Genomic DNA, 22,118 nt, shown 5'->3' with positions numbered 1-22,118 from the left:
CGAGTACTCCGGAAGGAGTGCTAGTGAATGCCCATCCAGCTGAATCACGGAGCTCTTTGCCGAAGAAAGATTTCGAAAGCATTTCGCCCTTGCGCGTTTCCCCCTTTTTATTTACCCGTATGAATCCTGTTTCTCAGCTTTCTGGCTCCTTGCATTGTGTCACCTTTCTTTTTTTTCGGAGGGGGGGGGGGGGGGGGGTTGCCTTAGTTGGTGTTGTGTAGAGTTGGCAACAAATATTTGGCTCTTAACCTTCACTAGTATTACCTTGTTTTTATCTTGAGTAAACAACTGCGAAGGGGGTAAATTTTCAAGGACGAAAGCATTCGCTTAAAGGCAGCACTTGCTTTTACTCCCCTTAGACTGCGCGAGAACGTTAGGCTTCGGACTGGAGCGCTCGCATTTGCATGAACCCTGCCCTGTTTGCTTTCAGAGGAACACAACTGCCAAAACAACATGCACTGTTTGAACTGAAGCACGCCGGGGAAAGAATCGCACTAAAGCAAAGGCGCCGTGGTGTCTTCCGAGGAATTCGCGATCTTCGTAGAGAATCTCGCATAATAAAACCTGGCCCCTAGGGCAGTTTGGCGTAAAAGTAATAGGATAAAAAAAAGGAGAATTTAAAAGGTGGGCTGAATAGTTGAGAGGCCGTTGAAGTGGTGAGCGCATATTCTGCAATTCTGGTGGCTCAAACTCATGAAGATGTGAAGGCGTAAGATCGAGAGTTTGGTCTCTGAACAAGAGATGCTTGAAGCGTCACGCCCGCATGGGCACGAGTGAGAAAAATAGAAAAATGGAAAAACAGAAAGAGAGCAGAAAAGATGTGTGTGGGAAGAAATCTGAATAGAGATCACGGCAAAATAAACGCAACGAGGTAAGGAATAGCGCCGATTGCGCTGCTTTGCATTCAGTGACATCGCCACTTTATTTTTTACTCTTGTTTTTACTGCACAGAGTTCTGGAAATTTTCTCCATGCAATATGCTTTTCTTTCAATCGGATTAGAGTATATGTTTTGCTGTAAAATAAAAGCAGTAAAGTTAATGAAGAGCCTCAGATGCTCTGCTTTGCTTTCAATGATGCAGCTATTCAGTTTTTCTTTGACTATTCTCATCTTCACTGCGCACAGTTCAGGGTACTGTATGCCCCCTGTAATAAGCCTCCCTTCAAATCAAAGCATCCTATATGTTTTTTCCTTTAAAACTCCTCCTCGGTTTGACAAAGCCTGAGTTGCTTGGAAGCGAGACATGATTAAATGAATACCGCACTTTCAACTAGTGAGTCTAGCAGACACTTTCGGAATAACAAATTCAAGACGTGTGTAAGCACTGCGCAAACAATAGACGAAATGCAAAGAGAGATGATAAAGTTTTCTCGTTTTCAGTGTCACTCCACAGATGCGTACATAGCTGAATGCCCGCTGCGCCACAACTGGACACAGGGAGAACGTGTGCAAGCATCTCTCCTTGAACGAGCGATGCACAAGGCAGCGTTTTTCTCCCATTCAGGGAACTAGGGCGTACAGGACATAAGCACATTTTTTTTCGAGATCGATATCATGGAATGTGCTACAAGAGAGAAAGAGAGAGGAATACGTCGGCATTAGGATTTAGGAGCGGAGAAGAAACTGGTGCGAGCATAATGAAAAGTTTTTAATTCTGTACTGGCGCTATAGGTATAAAGCCAATGTGACTGACGAAAAGAAACAAAATCATTCAAAGACTTTACATCCTCTCCCGGCAGCGAGAGAAAAAGTGACCGCACAGGCGTATTGCAAACCTTCTCCCCTATGTACTCTCTGAGGTGTTCTTTATTCTCCTGTAGGCAAATCGCGCATTTCTGAAACCGTCCACTCCCCGATTGTAGTATGCTGGAAGTACACTGTACTTACAAGGCATGGTGAGCTAGAACCTAGTGCACTGCATAACCTCGGCTCATAGGGATACTTCTTATCCGCAGGCAGAGGAATGCAGAGTTTTATTAACATCCTGCGGTGGTGGGTGCGTTATTTTGCGTTGAGAAAAAGTTGTAGTAAAACATTAGGGAAATCCAGAATCTAAACTCACTACTGTTCTCTAGCCAACGCACCACAGTAATAAACACAATGCAGTTGTCAGACACATGAATATCGCGCCTCATTGCATTTCAGCTTATTTAAGCGTAACGGTTTACTACAGACTTTCTTCTGTCCTAAAAATCTTTCTTTCTTTCTTTCTTTCTTTCTTTCTTTCTTTCTTTCTTTCTTTCTTTCTTTCTTTCTTTCTTTCTTTCTTTCTTTCTTTCTTTCTTTCTTTCTTTCTTTCTTTCTTTCTTTCTTTCTTTCTTTCTTTCTTCCTTTCTTCCTTTCTTCCTTTCTTCCTTTCTTCCTTCCTTTCTTTCTTTCTTTCTTTCTTTCTCTCTTTCTCTCTTTCTTTCTTTCTTTCTTTCTTTCTCTCTTTCTTTCTTTCTTTCTTTCTTTCTCTCTTTCTTTCTTTCTTTCTTTCTTCCTTTCTTTCTTTATTTCTTTCTTTCTTTCTTTCTTTCTTTCTCTCTTTCTTTCCTTCCTTCCTTCCTTCCTTCTTTCCTTCCTCCCTTCTTTCTTTCTTTCTTTGCTCCTTCCTTCTTTTCTTTCTTTCTTTCTTTCTTTCTTTCTTTCTTTCTTTCTTTCTTTCTTTCTTTCTTTCTTTCTTTCTTTCTTTCTTTCTTTCTTTCTTTCTTTCTTTCTCTCTTTCTTTCTTTCTTTCCTTCTTTCTTTCTTTCTTTCTTTCTTTCTTTCTTTCTTTCTTCCTTCCTTCCTTCCTTCCTTTCTTTCCTTCCTTCCTTCCTTCCTTCCTTCCTTCCTTCCTTCCTTCCTTCCTTCCTTCCTTCCTTCCTTCCTCCCTTCTTTCTTTCTTTCTTTGCTCCTTCCTTCTTTTCTTTCTTTCTTTCTTTCTTTCTTTCTTCCTTTCTTTCTTTATTTCTTTCTTTCTTTCTTTCTTTCTTTCTTTCTCTCTTTCTTTCCTTCCTTCCTTCCTTCCTTCTTTCCTTCCTCCCTTCTTTCTTTCTTTCTTTGCTCCTTCCTTCTTTTCTTTCTTTCTTTCTTTCTTTCTTTCTTCCTTTCTTTCTTTCTTTCTTTCTTTCTTTCTTTCTTTCTTTCTTTCTTTCTTTCTTTCTTTCTTTCTTTCTCTCTTTCTTTCTTTCTTTCCTTCTTTCTTTCTTTCTTTCTTTCTTTCTTTCTTCCTTCCTTCCTTCCTTTCTTTCCTTCCTTCCTTCCTTCCTTCCTTCCTTCCTTCCTTCCTTCCTTCCTTCCTTCCTTCCTTCCTTCCTTCCTCCTTCTTTCTTTCTTTCTTTCTTTCATTCTTTCTTTCTTTCTTTCTCCCTTTCTTTCTTTCTTTCTTTTTTCTTTCCTTCTTCCTTTCTTTCTTTCTCTCTTTCTTTCTTTCTTCCTTTCTTTATCTCTTTGTTTCTTCCTTTCTTCTTTCCTTCTTTCCTTCTTACTTTTATTTATTTCTCTTTTCTTTCCTTCTTTCTTTCTTACTTTCTTTCGTTCTTTCTTTGCCAGTTTTTGCCAGTTCACGTGGGTTCTTGGACGCCACTTCTGGATATCGGTTTTAGTTGCCAATGAGCCATGTAATCCTTTCGCATTAAAAACGGACGAGTAGTTTCCGCATTTTCCTATACTATATCAAATTCTATGCTGCTGTGGCGGTTCATGAAGAATTCTCGAAGCTCCTAACATTCGTTGGGCCGTGCTCGGTCGTAGTAGGATTTGCGTACATATGAGAACGACTTGTATGCCATTTATAAGTGGCGAGCACATTTGCGCACCCCGCAGCTCCCACACCCCAACCGTTCGCCGCGTCCGCTTTTTCCTGGTTGTTCGTTTCAACAGGATCCGCAATAGACTCCGCGTCCATCGTTCGCACATGACGTTATCTCACAGCTGGGAGACTGCTTACACCAAGGCGGACACAGTCGCACCATATTATTTTCGGCCTCTTCGGGTCTTGGATGTTTCCTATTTAGCTTCTTCCCAGCTTCCCCTTCAACTAGTGTCGGGTAACAAAGAGGATGTTAGTTAAGGTTAAATCCTTGCTTCCCTGTTTTGTTATTCTCCCTATCAGGTAGTCCCTGTCATGTTTATAGCTAAGGATTGGATTGGAAAGCATTTATTCCGTCAAAAATGCAGATGCAGACGTTCCGCGCTAGATGGCCACCAAACCATGGCTGGCGGCGACCTGAGCGGCCCACTCGGTGGTCAAGGCTTGAATGCCCGGGTCCGAGCTGACCAGCACGGCCTCCCATCGCTCAAGAGAAGGAATTCGTACTAGATCCTCCGGTGGAGGTTCTTCTTTACATTGCCATAGTATGTGGTCATACGTGGCTGTTTCGCCACAGAACCTGCACTCGGGGATATAGTCATCCGGGTACATTTTTGATAATAGATAGGGGGTAAGAAAGGACCTCGTTTGGAGTCTCCTCCAGGTGGTCTCTTGCGCCTTATCCAACGTTTGCTAGCCATAGCTACCACTGACGCGGAAACGATCTTCTCGGATTCCAAATTGGCCGTCGGCAGTTTTGCGGGGGGCAGAATCTCGAATGTGGCACAGCGAATACTGAAACTGACCAGGGAACCTTACAAGGAAATTGAGGTGATATGGGTGCCGCCTCACTCGAGGAATCCGGGAAACGAGGCGGCCCACAACATGGCTCGAGGTTTCGTCAGCCGAGTCGGTGGGTCGTTCGTATCCATGGATTACTCCAAGGAGGCGCTGGCATCTTTTCATGATATTACAACTCATTACAAATTGGAAAGACACAAATTTCCACCACTTGATAGCTAAGGAAGTGTTGATAAAGTACGCAGGAAATCACAAAATGCACATACTTAACTTGAAGATTTTTATGGGAGAGTGTCGAAAGTTTTACCTGGGCATGCAACTTTTAGGCAATTGTGGTCCTCGTCTAATTCATTGGTAGCAGAAATCGTGCTGCTAAAAGCGGCGCTCATATATGCGCGAACTTTTTTTGAGAAAACGGCGTGAATCAGCTGAAGTTTAGTTCGCTGCTCGTGCAGGCTAAGTAAAGGACACTATCTAGAGGAAAAAAAAATGAAGAAACATACGGAGAGGTGGAGACGTTTTCTTCTGCATCTGTCGAAAGCCATCGCTAACTGTCCTCGTTTAGCCTGCCGTTATTAAAAAGCGCGCTGATAAAACGACTTTCAGATATGCGCGAGCTTCTGTAAAAAAAAAGGCCATTAAGCTGACTTTAAATGTGTTGCGTTTAACTTGCCTTCGTTTACATGCCCTGCCGAAGTTCATTTCTTTCTCTTGATTTGGGCTAGGATGTCATTAACCTGCGTTTGTTCCCTCACTCAATCTGCCCACTTCCGGTCTCTTAACGGTACACCTATCATTTTTCTTTCCATAGCTCGCCACGTTGTCCTTAACCTAAGCGTAGCCCTTTTCGTTAGCCTCCACGTTTCTGCCCCGTAGGTGAGTACCGGTAAGATACAGGTGTTGTATACTTTTCTCTTGAGGGATATTGGTAAACTGCCAATCATGATCTGAGAGAACCTGCCATATGCGCTCTATCCCATTCTTATTGTTTTCGTTATTTCCCTCTCATGATCCAGGTCAGTGGCCACTACCTGTCCTTAGGGGTAACTAAGTGAATTCCAAGAGAAGGCAAGCGTAGCAGGGGATGGCAGAAAGTTAGGCGGGCGGATGAGATTAGGAAGTTTGCGAAGGGAATTTTGCGTGTTAATGGAAAGACGTGGGCGAGGAATTCGGCCTGCAGTGGGCGTAGTCAGGCTGATGACGATGATGATGACAAGTGTTGCTGCTGCAGTTTAGATAAAGTGCAACATCCAAGAAAAATGCAAAACCTCAGAGAAAAACTGACACAAATACCTGTTTCCTGAATATATCCAAAGTTATCGCTCACTTCAAAGTGAACTTGTTTTTGAAACTTGCATCGCCGAAGAAGAGGCAGAACCTAGGGGGCTTACAGCCAAGGTACAGCGCTTTCGCACAAGCATTCTTCCCGACTCATTGTGCGTTCTTACAGGTTTATTATTTTTATTTAACAAATAAATCGTTCACAGGACGTGGGTATTGAAATAGCTTCTGTGTCCTTTTTTATTTACTACTTCAGCGCTTCTTGCAAGTTATGCCGCTCAAATGCTTCACAAGAGCGCTCCAAAGAGAAACATCAGACACCCACCGAGCGCATTTTTTTTTGCAGACAAAATTTGTCATATCCAGCCTGAGCGCAGTTTTCTGTTAACTGTGGCCTCGTGTACAATGTAAGCAAGAGGAACATAGCTGAAAAGAACCGAAAGCTCGAGAACAGAGAGAGGGTCTTGTACCGAAAGGAATCATCCAGCACTCGTGCTGAAAGGGATGTAACAGCAACGAGGGTTGCGACAGAGGAGGAAGTCCATCAATAGAGCATGCGAAAGAAGTGTCCACTGTACATGAAAGGAAACCGGTTAAAGGGTACTACTGGGGCTGGCTGGTTCTTTGCGAATTCTTCAAACAGGAGCGCCAGAACCGGACACTACAAAGAGAACACAGGAACTGTCACACACAGGCGTGTAGTGGGCGTCCTGAGCAGATCTCTGTCTGAAGAATATGTGGTATCCACAGTCAAAAGAGCACGTCTCGTCGCTGCCCCCTTTCATCTTTGAGTTCACTCTCCTTCAAAAGGATATCGGCTTAATTAAAAAAAAGAATAGTGCGCAACGATAAAAAAATCATTAAAATTTTTTCCGCCCCCGAACGAAGAAATCATGGACTTCTCAGTAGCAAGTTTGTCAATAATTTACACGCTAATCTACTTGCACGATTCACCACGCAAATAGGCTTATTTTAAGCTGTCATAAATGGCTGAGCTGTCGTCAGAAAAGAATGATGCGTAATTTTATGGGGCTCTTCGAGAAATTTAAGACTGGTCTAGGGCTCGAAATCTGATCTTATCATTCGTGCAGATTCCCATGAAAAGTATTTTGCTCTTCATGCATCTATGACCTGTATTCGGTCGAGATATTGTACACGACACTACAAGAATATTTATCATATAACATGTCGCGAAATATTTCTGGTTTAGTAGGTACAACATGCCTAAAATTACGTTTCTTTTTTACGAACTCTGCTCTTTTGGGTAATTTGACTTATGGATAGCTTAAATTATATTGCAGTGGCATGCCTGAAATTTTTAGGGAACCTTCTTAGTTTCTGTACAGCGTTTCAGTTTTATTTTTTTTTTCTGTAAAACATTGTCAACTTTGCCCACAGGAAACATTTCTTAGTAAATCTGAAGGCCTTTATCTTAGAGATGAAATAAACAAAACATGTTCACACAGCATTATGTGCAAAGTTATATAATAAACGATACATAATTATCTTTTATCTTTTTACGGAGAAATAAATATTATTGTCCAAAATTCATGAAAAAGCAGAACAAGAAAAATTTTGGGCGACCGCTTTAAGTTGTTTTTATTATCTTATAATTATTGAGTTCATTCTGCATGGCATGAATACATACAAACCTCACAAAAATGTAACATTGCCTTGCTGGCAGGTGTAGCGCGTCTAAGAGACCCTCTGCAGGTCTCCACACACATTGCTGCGGCGGAGAAACCAATTTTCTGCCCGCATTTTTCCCCGCTGTGCTCGTAGACAAATAAATAAACGAGCAACGCTATGCCTGACATCCCCCTAATTGGTGCCGTAATTAATGAATCGCTATAGCATACTCGTAAGGGCACCTAATAATAAACGTATGAATAATACCTAAAATATGTTCGGACAATCACGTTTCTGCCGTTCAAAGCAAAGCTCAACGCAGATTTGAGGACAAGCTAGAAGGTTTTAACGGCTGTTATCAGTAACACGAAGCTCCTACTTTGTGGTGCGATATTCATAACGGTGGTAAACCCTTCTCATCTAATTCCTGGCTACGTTTTTATTGCGCAGCCAGAAACAAGGTGCTCCTGTTAGCAGCTATGAACGCGTTCAACATGTTTTTATTGCTTCCCTATCCTCGCACAATAGAAAACGCCTGGACAGTATATAACAATAATATTAAATATACTTCTTTCATTGCCATACCCACCGCAGTGGCTCGCTGGTTGTGTTATGCGTCCGCTGACCCGAAAGGCACGGGTTCGATCTCCGCCGCGGCGGTAGCATTTCGATGGAGAACCCCAGATGGTCGAAATTTGTAATGCCATGAAAGGTTATGCGCAAAAAAAAAAAAAAAGACGGCACGAAGACACAAGACACGATAGGACGAGCGCAAACTAACAACTAGTTCATTCAGAAGTTGACACCTCTAAATATAAGAATATCAGGTGCAAGCGCGGCGGATACACCCACAGCATGTCTGGTGGACGTGATAACACCATCATACCCAACAAGACAGATCTTAACAAAGCTGACTCGCTGCTATACAAGGTACGAGACGTATCGCTGATGCAATTGTGTGCGCTTTTAATCAAGAAGGGTTCCATTATTTCCCGCACCACGGCGTTGCTGCCCTGACCAAGAATCTTGATCTCATTCAGTCGTGGCCTGCACTGACATTTTCGGCAATGTTCGACCAAATTCGTGCCACTTCTCTTGTCACTTAATGTGTGCTCATGCTCCCCTGCACGATCATTCACGCAGCGTCTTGTTTGGCCAATGTAGGAATTTCCACATGTTAGTCGGATCTCATTTACAATGCCTTTCGCACATCTAACAAAGGGCTTGCCATGCTTTTTGGCGCAGCCGGTCGGCCTGGTTATCTCCTTTGCCGTGATTGAGCAAAGTCGGCATAACTTCAGATATACTGAGAACACCTAAGTGACAAGAAAAGTGACAAAGAAAGTGGCACGAATTTGGTAGAAAATTGCCGAAAATGCCAGTGCAGGCCGCGACTGAATGAGGTTCAGATTCTTGGTCAGGGCAGCTACGCCGTGGCGCGAGAAATAATAGAATCCTTCTTGATTAAGAATGCACACAATTGCGTCATCAATACATCTCTTACCTTGTATAGAAGCGAGTCAGCTTTGTTAAGATCTGTCTTGTTGGGTATGATGGTGTTATCACGTTTACCAGGCATGCTGTGGGTGTATCCGCCGCGCGTGCATCTGATCGTCTTATATTTAGAGGTGTCAACTTCTGAATAAACTAGTTGTTAGTTTGCGCTCGTCCTGTCGTGTCTTGTGTCTTCGTGTCGTCTTTTTTTTTGCGCATAACCTTTCATGGCATTACAAGTATCAAGCCAACTAGCCCGACAACATCTCTTGCTGACGGTCGAAATTATCCGCAGCTCTCCACTACGACGTCCCTCATAGCCTGAGTCATTTTGGCACTCTAAGGTCCATAAACTATGAGCCAATTGTCGTACCGAATCTTAGGAGTTCCGTGGCTTTCCAAAGCTTGCTCAATAATATTTCCTTATCCGCAAATTATGTACTAGTGAACTTTACATCTGTAAAACCACACGGGACGGAGAGGCGAAAAAACACAGTAAGACCGAACTTCAGCAATAACAGCAGCTTGGGCTTGTTGGTGATCCATCTCGAAGTAACAGCGCAAAAACATATACAGGACACATAGAATAAGAATACACCACGAGCGCTGTACAGCGCTCGTGGTGTCTTCTTATTCTATGTGTCCTGTATATGTTTTTGCGCTGTTACTTCGGGTTCAGCAATAAGTATATATTGAGAACATACGCGTTCATGGATTACTGTGCAGAGGTTGGGGTGCTTAAACAAAAAGTGTATATTCAGAATATACGCGTTCACGAATTACTGCGCAGAGGCTGAAGTGCCTGAGCTTTCATGAAGCTGAATTGGCGTCTTCAGGAGGATGGAGGGGCTGGGTAGCTGGATTTGTTCGGGCGCTCAGCCGAAGCTTCGCCCTGTCGGCTTTCGCAGCTGAAGGACCCGTGGGTCAGCGACGTTGTCTCGGGCCTCGCTTGCGTCTCAACTGACCCGTTTTCCTTCTTCCACCGCCCACTCGGAGAGATCACGGGCTGCAGCGTCTCTCTCGTCTTTTTCTCGGTGCCGCCGCTTGCGCTACCTCGGTCTCTCCCGGGCCTTTCGCTAGCATGAGTGCATTTTCTCACCCATAGGCGCTTTTGCCCCTTTTGCCGGGGTGCTGCTCCCGTTGTGTCCGTTTATGGCCCGGAAATCTAATTGAGCCTGGCTTTTCCGGCGAACACATCGGTGTCCACTGAATGCGGACCGCTCAAGGAAACGAAAAAAAAAAGGGGGGAGGGGCGGTGAAGAGGTGCGGTTTTTCCTTGAAAGCACTTCAAATGGTTCAGTTTGGTTCAGGGTCGACTGCCAGCCCCTTAGGCCTGTTTTCGAATGCATGTCGGCGTGTGAACTGGGTAGTGGGTCAGGCTGTCTGCATTCGGTCCCACTAATGACCATACGCCCTGACAAGCCAACGATTGGGCAATAGCTCATTTCCTGAAGTGCTCTCGGGGTCACAGAAAGGGAAGATGCCGCCGAAAGTTGTGGCCCTCCAGAGACACGAACGGCGCTGTCATATTTTTGTCTGAGGTTTATTTACGCCTCATTGCATGTGAAATGTGCAATAAATACTGCGTAAACGATACCCGAAATGCAGAGAAATGGTTAATTAATTAGCTGAATAATTTATTTATTTAGTTACCATTACGGCCCAAGGACAATACAGAGGTGAGTGGGTTCACATTACCGAGGGAAGAACACAACAGCTAAACGTACAAATACAGATACAAATATACATGAGTCTACGGAAGATTAGAGGCAGTTACAATAACATATAATACAAATACATATCATTCAATACAAAATCCAAAGCGTTAAAGAGGCGCAATATAATAATTGACAAATTTTAAATATATATTTGCAACCAGCTAAAAAAATAGGATAATACGACACAAAAGAAGTGATGCATATAACAAGCAGCAGATAGTCACGTACTACAGTAGAAAGAAAGTGTATAAGAAAAAGGCTCTGTTGAACCATAAAACAAATGGGAAGTGAAAAAAAAAACACACAGACACAGAATGTAGAGCTAACAAAGATTTATGTGCACAAGGTGACAAGAAGTTAGTTAATGCTGGGGATGAACGAACTGTAAAACTGTTTCGTTTGGCATGAAGGAATGCAAAATTTATGACTATGGTTAATGACAGCTGAAACGTAGCATTATGGCGTTAATAATCTGTTCTTAGGCACGTGGGTTTCAAAAAATATTTTGTAGTATCTTTTTATGTTGAAACAGCAGCAATAATGATAAGCTTGCTTTCGCGAGGGGTCACGCTGGAATTATGGTAATAATTAGAAGGAATTAATGGAGCTCCACGGTTTTGTACTGGTTCGGTTTGGTCGACTGATATCTATTGACTAGCGTCCTGGACGTAAGCTGCATATTCCATTTTTGTAGAAACTAAATGTTCGTCAAGAAACAATTTTACGGGATTAGCAGAGAGATAAAAATTGTGATGTTACGGAGAGGTTAGCAGACGAATGAACATTCCGTAGATCGCAGTATTTCTGCCGCATTTAAATACCAATGGCACAAAGAAATGTTACAACTGACACAACTACCAAACCAAGAAACGTGGTAGTCGAAGATAGATTACGATATCAGGATTTATCCACAACCCCTAGAAAGTATTCACATAAAGTAAACCAGCAACACACAGTTTTTTTTTAATCGAACGAAGGGTCATACTAGAAAATTGCAGCGCAGCAGTAACGAGGACGAGATGAGAAGAACGCAAACACAAGCGCTGACTAACAACTGTGTTTTATTGCTCTGAGCCAACCTATGTAAGAACTAGGTACAAAACAACAAAACAGAAACCAACACATCACCTCACGCATTCATGGCACGATTATCGGAATTGTCTCCCCTTCCTCCAATCTTTCGTCCTATCATTGGCGTTCAGAAATGACATTTATTTTTCACTAAGGCGCACAGCGGGGTTGCTGACACACTTATCTGCGCATTTTGATATCACCAGAGCTTCTGATATCAACCTTGTGGTGGCGTCCCGACACTTGCGAAGAATAACTGTTCTTTCAAGGGCAGGGGTGCAGCACTCGCACTGGATACAGTGTAATGGTGGCGTCCCGACACTTGCGGGTGTAATGGTGGCGTCTAGACACGGCGGACGCACTGGTGGCGTCCCGACACTTGCGAAGAATAACTGTTCTTACAAGGGCAGGGGTGCAGCCCTCGCACTGGCTACAGGGTCATCTTCAGAGAAGAAGCTACCTATCTTGAGCCAAAGCGTAGTGTTTATTATGTGCGGAAACTAATTTATATCTGGTACCTTTGGTTAGTATTTAATTTGGGGGCGAGTTACAGACCTTTGTTTTAAATCCAGAAAAATAAAGCAACTATCTGAATAAATCTCTCCGCGATGAGATGGGTTGGATTGGATCTTGATGGCTGGTTGTGACCGTACAAAAGACACGCTGCTTTAAATAAAGTTGTGGGCTCAAGTTAAGCCAGTTACGATGTACAAGACGGAGTTATTTTAATCTGGCTATCCTTTTGCATTGTTGGAGAGGTGGTAAGTTTAATTTCAGGAGAACAGTTAAGCTACTTAGGTTGGTGAATATTTGGAAAAAGTAACACTAATACCGTTCTATGAATCTTTTAAATTGCTTCAATATGATTTCCTTACACTACACTGTGTACACTATACTCGCGTACAGTAGCGTGGAATGAACGAGCGTTAAATATGTGGCTAAATTAACCTGTTCTGGAGCCAGTTTCAACTATCGCCACAGGTACGAGAGATGTTTGTCGACCGAACATCATATGTTCTTTACGTGCACTTTTCTGTCAAGGTATCTCAATATAATCACTCCTATAGGTATTTAGAATGGTTTTCACGGCTTATGAGGTTACCAGCTGGTGTGAACTTTTGTTCTTACCGGCACTGCATGCACACATTGTCTCACTGCATCTTAATTTTCGTCTAAAGGACCAGTAACTAATACTCTGTATTCTGGAATTTAAGGCGCCATGGTACTTGCGACTTTCTACTTTGGTATTACTAGCAGTCGAACTTTTCGGTTTTTATTTTTTTAAATTCGGCGGACCTTTTTCGGTTTGTATTTAAGAGCTCACGTTTCGGTTGCTTTCAGAGCAAATTATTTTCGGGAGGTAAAATGCTGACTTTTCATCGCTGATTTAGTGTAGCAAATGTGCGTGCTCAAAAGAACACAGGAAAGCACGAAAATATTCGGTAAATTTAGTAGGGGTTGTCCATGGCATGGCTTTATTTGTGAATAAGTTAAAAAAAAATAAGTATCTGATTCAAAGAAGCCAGAGCGCAGGGGTACTGAAGGGGGAAATTTTAACGGCAGCATTAGAGCCTTAGCTAACCGGAGACGGACTAGCCTAATGTATATCTGTCTACCGGATGTGTGCTGTGCACGAGCGATGGCAACTGCGACCACACCTGTCCACGCAGCTGGCATTACACGTGCGCAGCTAGCAACAGGCAACCCGGTATACGTCTATATGAATATGTCTCCGATATGTAAGAACTTCCTACTGTGTCAACTGCTACCCACACCAACGACGCCTTGTTCATGGGCGGCTGACGCAGGCTGATATAGCCGAGACGCGGAAGTGCTGCACGTGAGGACGGTAGTGTAACCGGCGGAACGGGTGCAATCAAACACGCAATAAAGAGAAGATATACCTGTTGTGGCGATTACTTTCTTTACTCAAGTTGCCATTTGTAGGCTGGTTACGAAGGCAAGGAGCTCAAATAGGCTAATACACTTGTTATGTCCATAACGACACGTGCGTTAACAAACAGTTATATCTTCTGAAAAAAAAAAAAAATCCCCCCCCCCCCCTCCCGCCATCTGCCCTGTTTAAGAAACATTGTGGTATGAAGAAATTTATCCCCGAATTTGAGCTAAATATGTAACGCACGAATGTAATACCAAATAAAGAAAAAAATAAAACCCGAAAACGAAGGGACTAGCACATCAAAAAAAGCACATGTAAGAGGCAACAATATATACACTTGAACGTTTCCAAAATATTACACGACACACTACCTTTTTGCTTTTAGCGTCTGGCAACGGAACAGTCTTAAACCTCGTCATCATCATCATCGTCATCATCACCAGCCTGACTACGCCCACTGCCGGGCAAAGGCCTCTCCCATGTCTCTCCAATTAACCTTGTCCTTCGACAGTTGCGGCCACCCTATCCCAGCAAACTATTTAATCTCATCCGCCCACCTAACTTTCTGCGCTGCCTGCTACGCTTGCATTCTCTTGGAATTCACTCCGTTACCCTCAAGGACCAGCGGTTATGTTGCCTTCGCATTACATGTCCTGCCCAAGCCCATTTCTTCCTCTTGATTTCAACTAGGATGTCTTTAACTCGCGTTTGTTCCCTCACCCACTCTGCCCACTTCCGATCTCTTAACGTTGCACCTATCATTTTTCTTTTCTAGCTCGCTGAGTTGTCCTTAACTTAAGCTGAACCCTTTTGTTAGCCTCCACGTTTCTGCCCCGTAGGTGAGCACCGATAAGATACAGCTGTTGTATACTCTTCTCTTTAGGGATACTGGTAAACTGAAAATCATGATCTGAGAGAACCTGTCATATGCGTTCCACTCCATTCTTATACTTGTAGTTATTTCGTTCTCATGATCCGGATCAGCGGTCACTACCTGCCCTAAATAGACACATTCTCTTACTACTTCCAGCACCTTGCTACCAATTCGGAACTGCTGTTTCCTTGCTACACTGTTAAATATTACTTTGGTTTTCTGCATGTTAATTTTTAGCCCCTCTGTTCTGCTCTGCCTGCCTAACTCATTGATCATGCTTTGAGGTTCATGTCCTGAGTGACTTAGGAAGGAAAAGTCATCAGCGAATCGCAGATTACTCAGGTATTTTTCATTAACACTTATCCTCAACTGTTCCCATTTCAGGCCCCAGAATACCTTCTGTAAACAGGCGGTGAATAGCATAGACGAGATCGTGTCTCCTTGCTTGACAACTTTCCTTATTGGAATTTTATTGCTGACTTTATGGGGGACTATGGTAGCTGTGGTAAAACATGTATTAAAACCTCACGTTTTACAGATTCAGCAGACAAGGGAATGGAAAAAGGTTAAGGAAACGGGCAAAAATAAGCAATTTCCGCTTGTTGGTTGACTGCGATTGCCACGACATGGTTACTGAGCTATATAGCCTCTGTCAAAAATGTGCAGCGTATGCGGTTGTCTTCTCGGTCATGCCAAGCTGCTCATTTCGCATCGTATGAGTTATTAATAACCTGAACGTGACATCATCTTTAGCACTATATCCTCCGAAGCTTGATGCTCTCGTGGCTGTTCATGAACTATTATACATAAGCTTACAAGGAAATACCTTGGGCTGCGTATTTTTGAGAAAGGCTTTACGCGATGCAAAAAAAAACAAAGGGTCCGACCAGTTGGCACAGCTTGTAGCGAATCTGATTCGAAGGATTTTGTTGAAAGCGGGGTACCTTGGTAGGAATTCGATTAAAAAAGGGGCTATCCCCTTTTGAAGGTCGGGGTTGGTAGTAAGACATGAAGGGGAAGTGTCCAGCTTCTGTGAACGCATCTGCAGCATCAGTAATTGACGTGCCAGCAACCCCACATACTCAGTATGCCGATTGAAAAGAGGCGACATGCAAAAACGCTCGTGTATTGAAATTTTTGCGTTTCTTAGAGAACCCCAGAAGAATATATGTAATCCGGAACACTTTACTGCAGGCAGAGAACGAGTTACGACTTTGTTGAAATCAATCAATCAATCAATCAATCAATCAATCAATCAATCAATCAATCAATCAATCAATCAATCAATCAATCAATCAATCAATCAATCAATCAATCAATCAATCAATCAATCAATCAATCAATCAATCAATCAATCAATCAATCAATCAATCAATCAATCAATCAGTCAATCAATCAATCAATCAATCAATCAATCAATCAATCAATCAATCAATCAATCAATCAATCAATCAATCAATAATAGATATAAAAATAAACAACTAAATTAATGAATTGAAGTAGGAGCGCCAGCATTAACATTGCGACACCGGGCCGTCGAAATTTCCGGAGCCCTCCACTCCGGCGTCTCTCTTAGCTTGAGTCGCTTTGGGAAGTTAAACAGCCCTAAGACCAAACCAAACGAAGAACATGAAAACGCGCCAGAATGTGTGTGATTCTAGTTTATGCATAAGTTGCGCTAATGGTCTGGTTGTTAGCCTCCGTAGATCTTCAGTTCTCGATCGTAGAGTACGGAGCCATAAAATTACTTTTTGACGCACTCAGTTAAGTGAAGTGAATGACCCAAGGCGAACTTGCTGTCGGAAACCTGCGTTTTTGTGCTCTGAAGCACGCAGAAGCTGATGCTGGATGTATTGATAACTTCAGCTGGGATGTGACGTACGTGTTACGCCGAGAGTTCCCAGGCCACAGGGTCTGCTTTTGTGTCATGTGCTGAAGCATTTACGACACCCCTGAACCTCAAAATATCTTTAAGGGATAGGAGAGCTATCATTCTCACTTCTGAGAGCCTTCGTAACTAGCCGTATATAAGCACTTTACTCCAACAAGCGTGCGCACTATGAACAATGCGCTATGAAATGCACTCTTTTCTAGCACCGTTCTTCCATCTTTAATTCCCTATTCCGTCTCCTAAGCAGAGTAGTATGTCAGCGAATATTCACACCGTCTAAATCTATTCTTTTCATTAAAGGGCTCTCTCCCTCTCTACATTCCAAAGTCTACTACAGAAATGCAGCCTGAAGCCTGAGAACTTCTGAAGAGCGCTGTACTACATGAAACCCTATCAAAATTATATCGTGGAATTCATCGCGTGTAGAGCAGGAAGCACGGGGTTACGCGAATGCAGCCGAAGGGGCATCGTCTGATGGCATTTGGAAAGCACCAGCTGTTCTGCATTTTCCTTTCTTTAATTTGCGAATGTTTGCACAGTCGTTTCAGTCGCTTAAGCCGAAATCTTATTGTGCAACCGATGCGCAGTGGTGCGACCAAACGTGAGTGCCAGCGGTGCCAAGCGGACATGCTTGTTTTTTTTTTTAATGTATTACGTTCACGTAGCCAGGCGTAGCAGCTCGGGAATTTGTATGTTAAAAGGTGAAGGTTATGTCGTAACGAAAAAGCTGAAGTAGGGAATTCATTAAATCGTTAACCTTGCGAAAATCTTGACTTTTCGCCACAGCCGTAATCTTTTTCTTGAGACTAACTTCTGGCTATTTTCGAGTCCGCCGGTTCAGACAAAACTTGAATGTGGATAGCATTTATAAAAGTTACATTTTCGAATATGGCCATAGTTTATAAGAGAGATCATTCTACTTCATTACTGTTGCATGCTAAATGCAAAAAAGCAAACATTGCGATAGGTACGCTAATGCAGCACATTACTCGAATAGTTGAAATCTGCTGCGGGGTGCAATCAAATGAAAAATAAAAGAAGTGCGGATGGACGCGAGACTATAGCAGCGAACTTAAGAAAATCATTACGCTGCTGCTGAGTGTGGCTTTGCTTTTCCCGGAACCCAATGTGTAGTTGCACTTAATCTCACCATGCGGGATATCCGCGCCATTTGAGCCCCATATGCTTCCCAAACTGACAGGAGGCCCCATTTCGTCAGGGTGGTGTTCATTAATCAGAGGAACGCGCATGCGCTTCGCGCGGGCGGTGCTTGCAGCCAGGTTTCATACGTACTGTTTTGGATCCGGATATTCCGCTGATTTTATCACTCGTCTACCGGCTTCTAGCCACCTGCGCAGGCAGTTTTTCCCCATGTGGTCCGTATATATAAGGGCACAACACTGTGCGGCTATGTCATCCCCAGGATTTCGGTCCGCTGAGAGCATTGGTAAGAACCAACTTTCTCGCTAGAAAATTCCTGCTTATAGCTTTTAAACGTACTGCTCAAGCTTGAGACTACGCACTTTCTTATACGAGGAAATATACATCTCATTGCGATGCGTATAAGACGCGCAGTTGCCTGGAGTGATTTTATATTGAACAGGATTTTCAACCCACTGGCTTTTAGTGGCATGCTGGTGGAATAAAATCCACTTTTCGTTTGAGGCTGACCCGAGAGTTTCAGGTGCATACATAAAAAAAAATGCATCTCTCGTTCGAGCACCACGGCAGAATTTTCAGTGTGATGTATTAAAGAGGATGGCCCCAACGAAGGACGTGCATGCACCATGAGGAACATGCTTGTGCCACGGCTAACTACAGGCAAAAAACATATTACGATAAAGTTCAAGAGCCTCAAGTGATAAAAATTGACTGCTTACGTGCCACCTGGCTTGTTCTTATGTAAAGTGCCGTTAAGTGATCGTAGTGTCCTGAAATGATTTCAGGAGAACAGCAGGCTGTGGTGTTGGTTTACAGCTTGGCCATGAAGACTGCTACTGTTGCCTTCGCACTTCTTCTCATTGCTGCAGGTAAGAATACCTCCTTTACAACTTGTGTCGTTCCGAGCTCTGTCGCTATCGAATCTCATGCTTTCTTATGCTTCCTCTATAGAGAAACCTGTCCGAGCTAAAGAAAAGCTAAGAATATGCTGAGAAAAAAAAATATATTGAGCGACCACAAGTAAAATGAGCTTTGTGAAAAGGCCATGTCAAAAACTCGGTTGCAGCCGGAATACAACGTTAAGATAGAGTATTCTACGTCAGGGTCCTTTTAGCACTGAGGTTTAAACGCTTCTAAACCGTCTTGCTATTCAGATTAGCACTGCACACTTAATGCTTTCTACGATCCAGAGCTATTTCTAAAGAGAGCCGAATTCATTTCACAGGTTCTCTTCAAATATGCAACACACCCTTGACCAGCGTGTAATGGCGACCTATGTAAAATGCCTTAGTAGAGTGAACGTTGGTGCTGCTGCAAAAGGAACGTAAAATCTATAATATATAAAAGTGGCGCGAACACCGCTGCTTAGACGCCGAGAATGAACGCAGGCACGAGAGGGGTTTTCCCATTGATATCAGCATTCTGAGTACATTTGGGCTAATTGAATGGTCTGTTGTTCTTTTCAGTGGCGCTTGTATCAGCGGCTGCCAGTGACGGTGGTAAGTGTGTGAATTCTAAAAAGCCAACTCTCATTATAAATAACTACGAGGAATAATTATGTTTAAAAATGTGTGCCTTAAAACCGATATATTGTTATTAAGTGTTTAAAGCAGGCGCTTGATTGAGGGGCACAACCTTTTATATAAAAGAAGCCCCCAGAAAATCTACATGTCACCATTTCATGTCACTCATCACAAGATGTGCTGTGAGGGCGCATTTCGAGTTGTACTATTTCACTGGAAAGAACAAAAGAAGGGAAATGTAAGATTTTACGCCGCATATATGTACAACTAAAACTCTGTGGTCACCTTGTAGACTGTACGATGCTGTTCAAATGTAGAGGTATATACGCTGCGTTACACATGCGCAGTCACTGTGTCAGTTATCTTGTTTTCTTTCGTGTTTTATGAATTCGGGCTGTTGAATTGGTTAGTGCAAAATTATTCTAAAGAATGCCTTTTAAGAAGTTCTGCACAATGAAAGTTGCAGATCACTTGGAGATATTGTGGTCAACTGCAATCATTAATGTAGTATCAATATTGGTGTAGCACTAGGCTATAAGCCATAAGGCTTGTAAGTTAAGGAGTGATATTCGAATAGAATAGTTGCAAGATGCAGAATTGTGGTGAACACCCTGATTAGACTGGCCTGTAGAAATAAGCTACTGCTTTAGATTCTTTAGCAGTAGAAGATAAAGAGTTCTACTTGAATTAAACGACAAGCGAAGCTCGTTAGAAACTAGTGTGAAATGTGATACACAGAAGTCGAGCCACAGGACGGTGGTAGCACGTTGACATGGTCTTAACGATGTCCTCTAAGTAAGGCACATTGCTCAATGGGTTAATTACATGGTAATTAACATGGTCCTCTATACCGGTCGTCCTAATGTCAGTGTGTCTCGTGCGTTCCGCCCCGAGTGTCACGTACTCATAGTTAGCGATACAAGTAACTGAAGCCTGCATCCCGACAATGAAACAGGTCACTGTGAAACTGAAGTGTTCATTAAATTTTTTTGAATCCGTGGCCCACTCCTACAGTGTCAGCTCAATGCTTATGTACAATTTGTTCCATGAAAGTCCTTCGTAATAAATGCATGGGGTGGGATATCGATAGGCTATATCAATAGACGGCGGCATTATAACGAAAAACAGACCACTCTGCCAGAAAAAAGAGCTTTCAGAAGCCATAAAACAAAAGGAAACGAAATACAGGTGTGGCCATCACTGACTGATTAAACATGTAAACTGCATGCATCGGCGCTGAACCTTCGGCGCGTATCCCATAGGCTGTGCTAGACCGTAATTTGTTTCAGAACGGCGGCAACCAGTATTCTCGGAGTAGATGTGGTGTGTTTGAACCTAGTATCGGTGAAAATTTTAGCTTGAACTTCCTCAGCCATCAATTTTTTTTTGCTGCGGGTTCACGTATCAGGAAAGAGCCACAGATCATATTTCTGTTTTGCAAAAAAAAAAAAACTAACTTTATCGAGGTGTTCTCAGTGCCATTTAAAAGTTAATAAATGAAAAAATCTTTTAATTAGCCTATTATTTCGCACTAAAATGTCCGAGACATTTACTACGTTCGTGCTGATGAAGAAAAGGTGCGCTGTTTTGCAATTTTCTTATGTCTGCTGCTTTTCCTTGCAGACTCGGATTTGGATTTTGAGGACAGCCCCGTGGATAAGCGCGACGCTGATACTCCTCTTCACAGATCGCGTAAGTGGCGGCTATGCTGCTTGAAATCCCGAGGATAAATCGAAAGTCCCAAATATCTCTGTCCACGAAAGCAGTTCAATATACAAATCCGCCCAGTTATCAACTTACAATGCAGGAGCCCCAAATAGGCCATTGGTAAGGTAAAGTTAGCGTAGCTTAAATATTTCTGTGTATGAAGCTAAACGGTGCCCAGACCACTAAAAGAAAGCACAGAAAAATATGCCATCATCAGGCACGCCTCTAGCAGCAGGAAATCAATTTCCATCTAAGATTGTTCAATTTTTTGGTTGCCCTTCGTTCAGACCCCAGGGAAACCTTGCCTAGTGCTATTAGGTCAGCTTTGTGCGTTAGAAGAAAGACATTAATGGCAAATGAAAATGATCAAATGTGAGCCCAAATGTGATGTCATTTAAGCGGAAAGTGATTACCTCGCCGCGGTTTCTTCGAAAAATCGATATATAAATCTCAATCTTAACGAAAGTTATTGGTTCTGTGCTTGTACTGCAAGGCTGACGCACAGTGTGGCCAGGCATTTGAACCCAATCAGTGATGCGAGATCGCAGAGAGCTGAGGAAGTCCCCACTTTTATTGCCTGCATCAGTATGTTTTTCAATGTGTTGATATCTGTTCGGCGTCTAGATCACTACCAGTGACCTTCGTCACTGAACGGATCTGAACGAATATCTGGCGTATATTTCAGCGCACTTGAGGCATGTCTTGGCGCTCTTGACTCTATGGTGTTTATTTTTTCTTGTCAGTGAAACATTGGTCACTTATCGAGGTATTTCACGAAGATATCAGTGACTGAAGCGTTCTGTACGTGTCAGTTGAAGGTACAATATCAATGGTCTTTTTCTCCCAGGTCGTGGATTCGGGTGCCCGAATGATGTGATATGCCACAACCACTGCGTCAGCATACAAATGCGAGCTGGATACTGCGAAGGCTTCCTGTCGAGGCGATGCGTCTGCACCAAGTAATCGTTTTCTCCGACGAGCTTTCGACGAATTGTCAATAAAGGGACACGGGAGTGAATGGAAAATGTGTGAAATGTTTTCTTCTCCTTTCTGTTGCGACTATCTCGTGTAATCTTATTGCTAATGCAAGGTGTTGACACATAGCAGTTATCCGTATTGTTCAAATATGCCGGTAAATAGATCTCCAACCATTCTATAGCTCACTACACACAGCATGCTTTGGAAACCAGCTGCTTTATGTTTAGTTCTTCCTTGCAGAGTGCTTGGCCTCCGGCTATGTGACGCAACATGTAAAGTCGATTTTGTTTTCGATAAAAACGAAAGGAAAGCTCG

General features: G+C 42.9%; 1 protein-coding gene across 1 annotated transcript; it reads left to right on the top strand.

Annotated features, from left to right (window-relative positions):
• Positions 1-17,852: 17,852 nt before the first annotated feature.
• LOC149342875 (defensin-2-like) lies at positions 17,853-21,816 on the top strand. The gene is made up of 5 exons (XM_089542252.1): positions 17,853-17,881; positions 18,381-18,464; positions 19,062-19,094; positions 20,742-20,810; positions 21,673-21,816. Exons 2-5 carry the CDS (start codon positions 18,419-18,421, stop codon positions 21,786-21,788), a joined length of 264 nt encoding a protein of 87 aa, XP_089398378.1. The 5' UTR covers positions 17,853-17,881; positions 18,381-18,418; the 3' UTR covers positions 21,789-21,816.
• Positions 21,817-22,118: the final 302 nt, after the last annotated feature.

This window comes from Amblyomma mixtum, chromosome 5 (assembly GCF_055824585.1).
Source record: "Amblyomma mixtum isolate Tamu chromosome 5, ASM5582458v1, whole genome shotgun sequence".
Lineage (NCBI taxonomy): Eukaryota > Metazoa > Arthropoda > Arachnida > Ixodida > Ixodidae > Amblyomma > Amblyomma mixtum.
This window is presented reverse-complemented; position numbering and strand designations above follow the sequence as displayed.

Excerpts from the sequence above, each read along its gene's own strand:
- LOC149342875 (XM_089542252.1), top strand. The coding sequence starts at position 18,419 with ATGAAGACTGCTACTGTTGCCTTCGCACTTCTTCTCATTGCTGCAG. Across the intron at positions 19,095-20,741 it reads AGCGGCTGCCAGTGACGGTG|ACTCGGATTTGGATTTTGAG; the intron begins GTAAGTGTGTGA and ends TTTTCCTTGCAG. Across the intron at positions 20,811-21,672 it reads TACTCCTCTTCACAGATCGC|GTCGTGGATTCGGGTGCCCG; the intron begins GTAAGTGGCGGC and ends TTTTTCTCCCAG.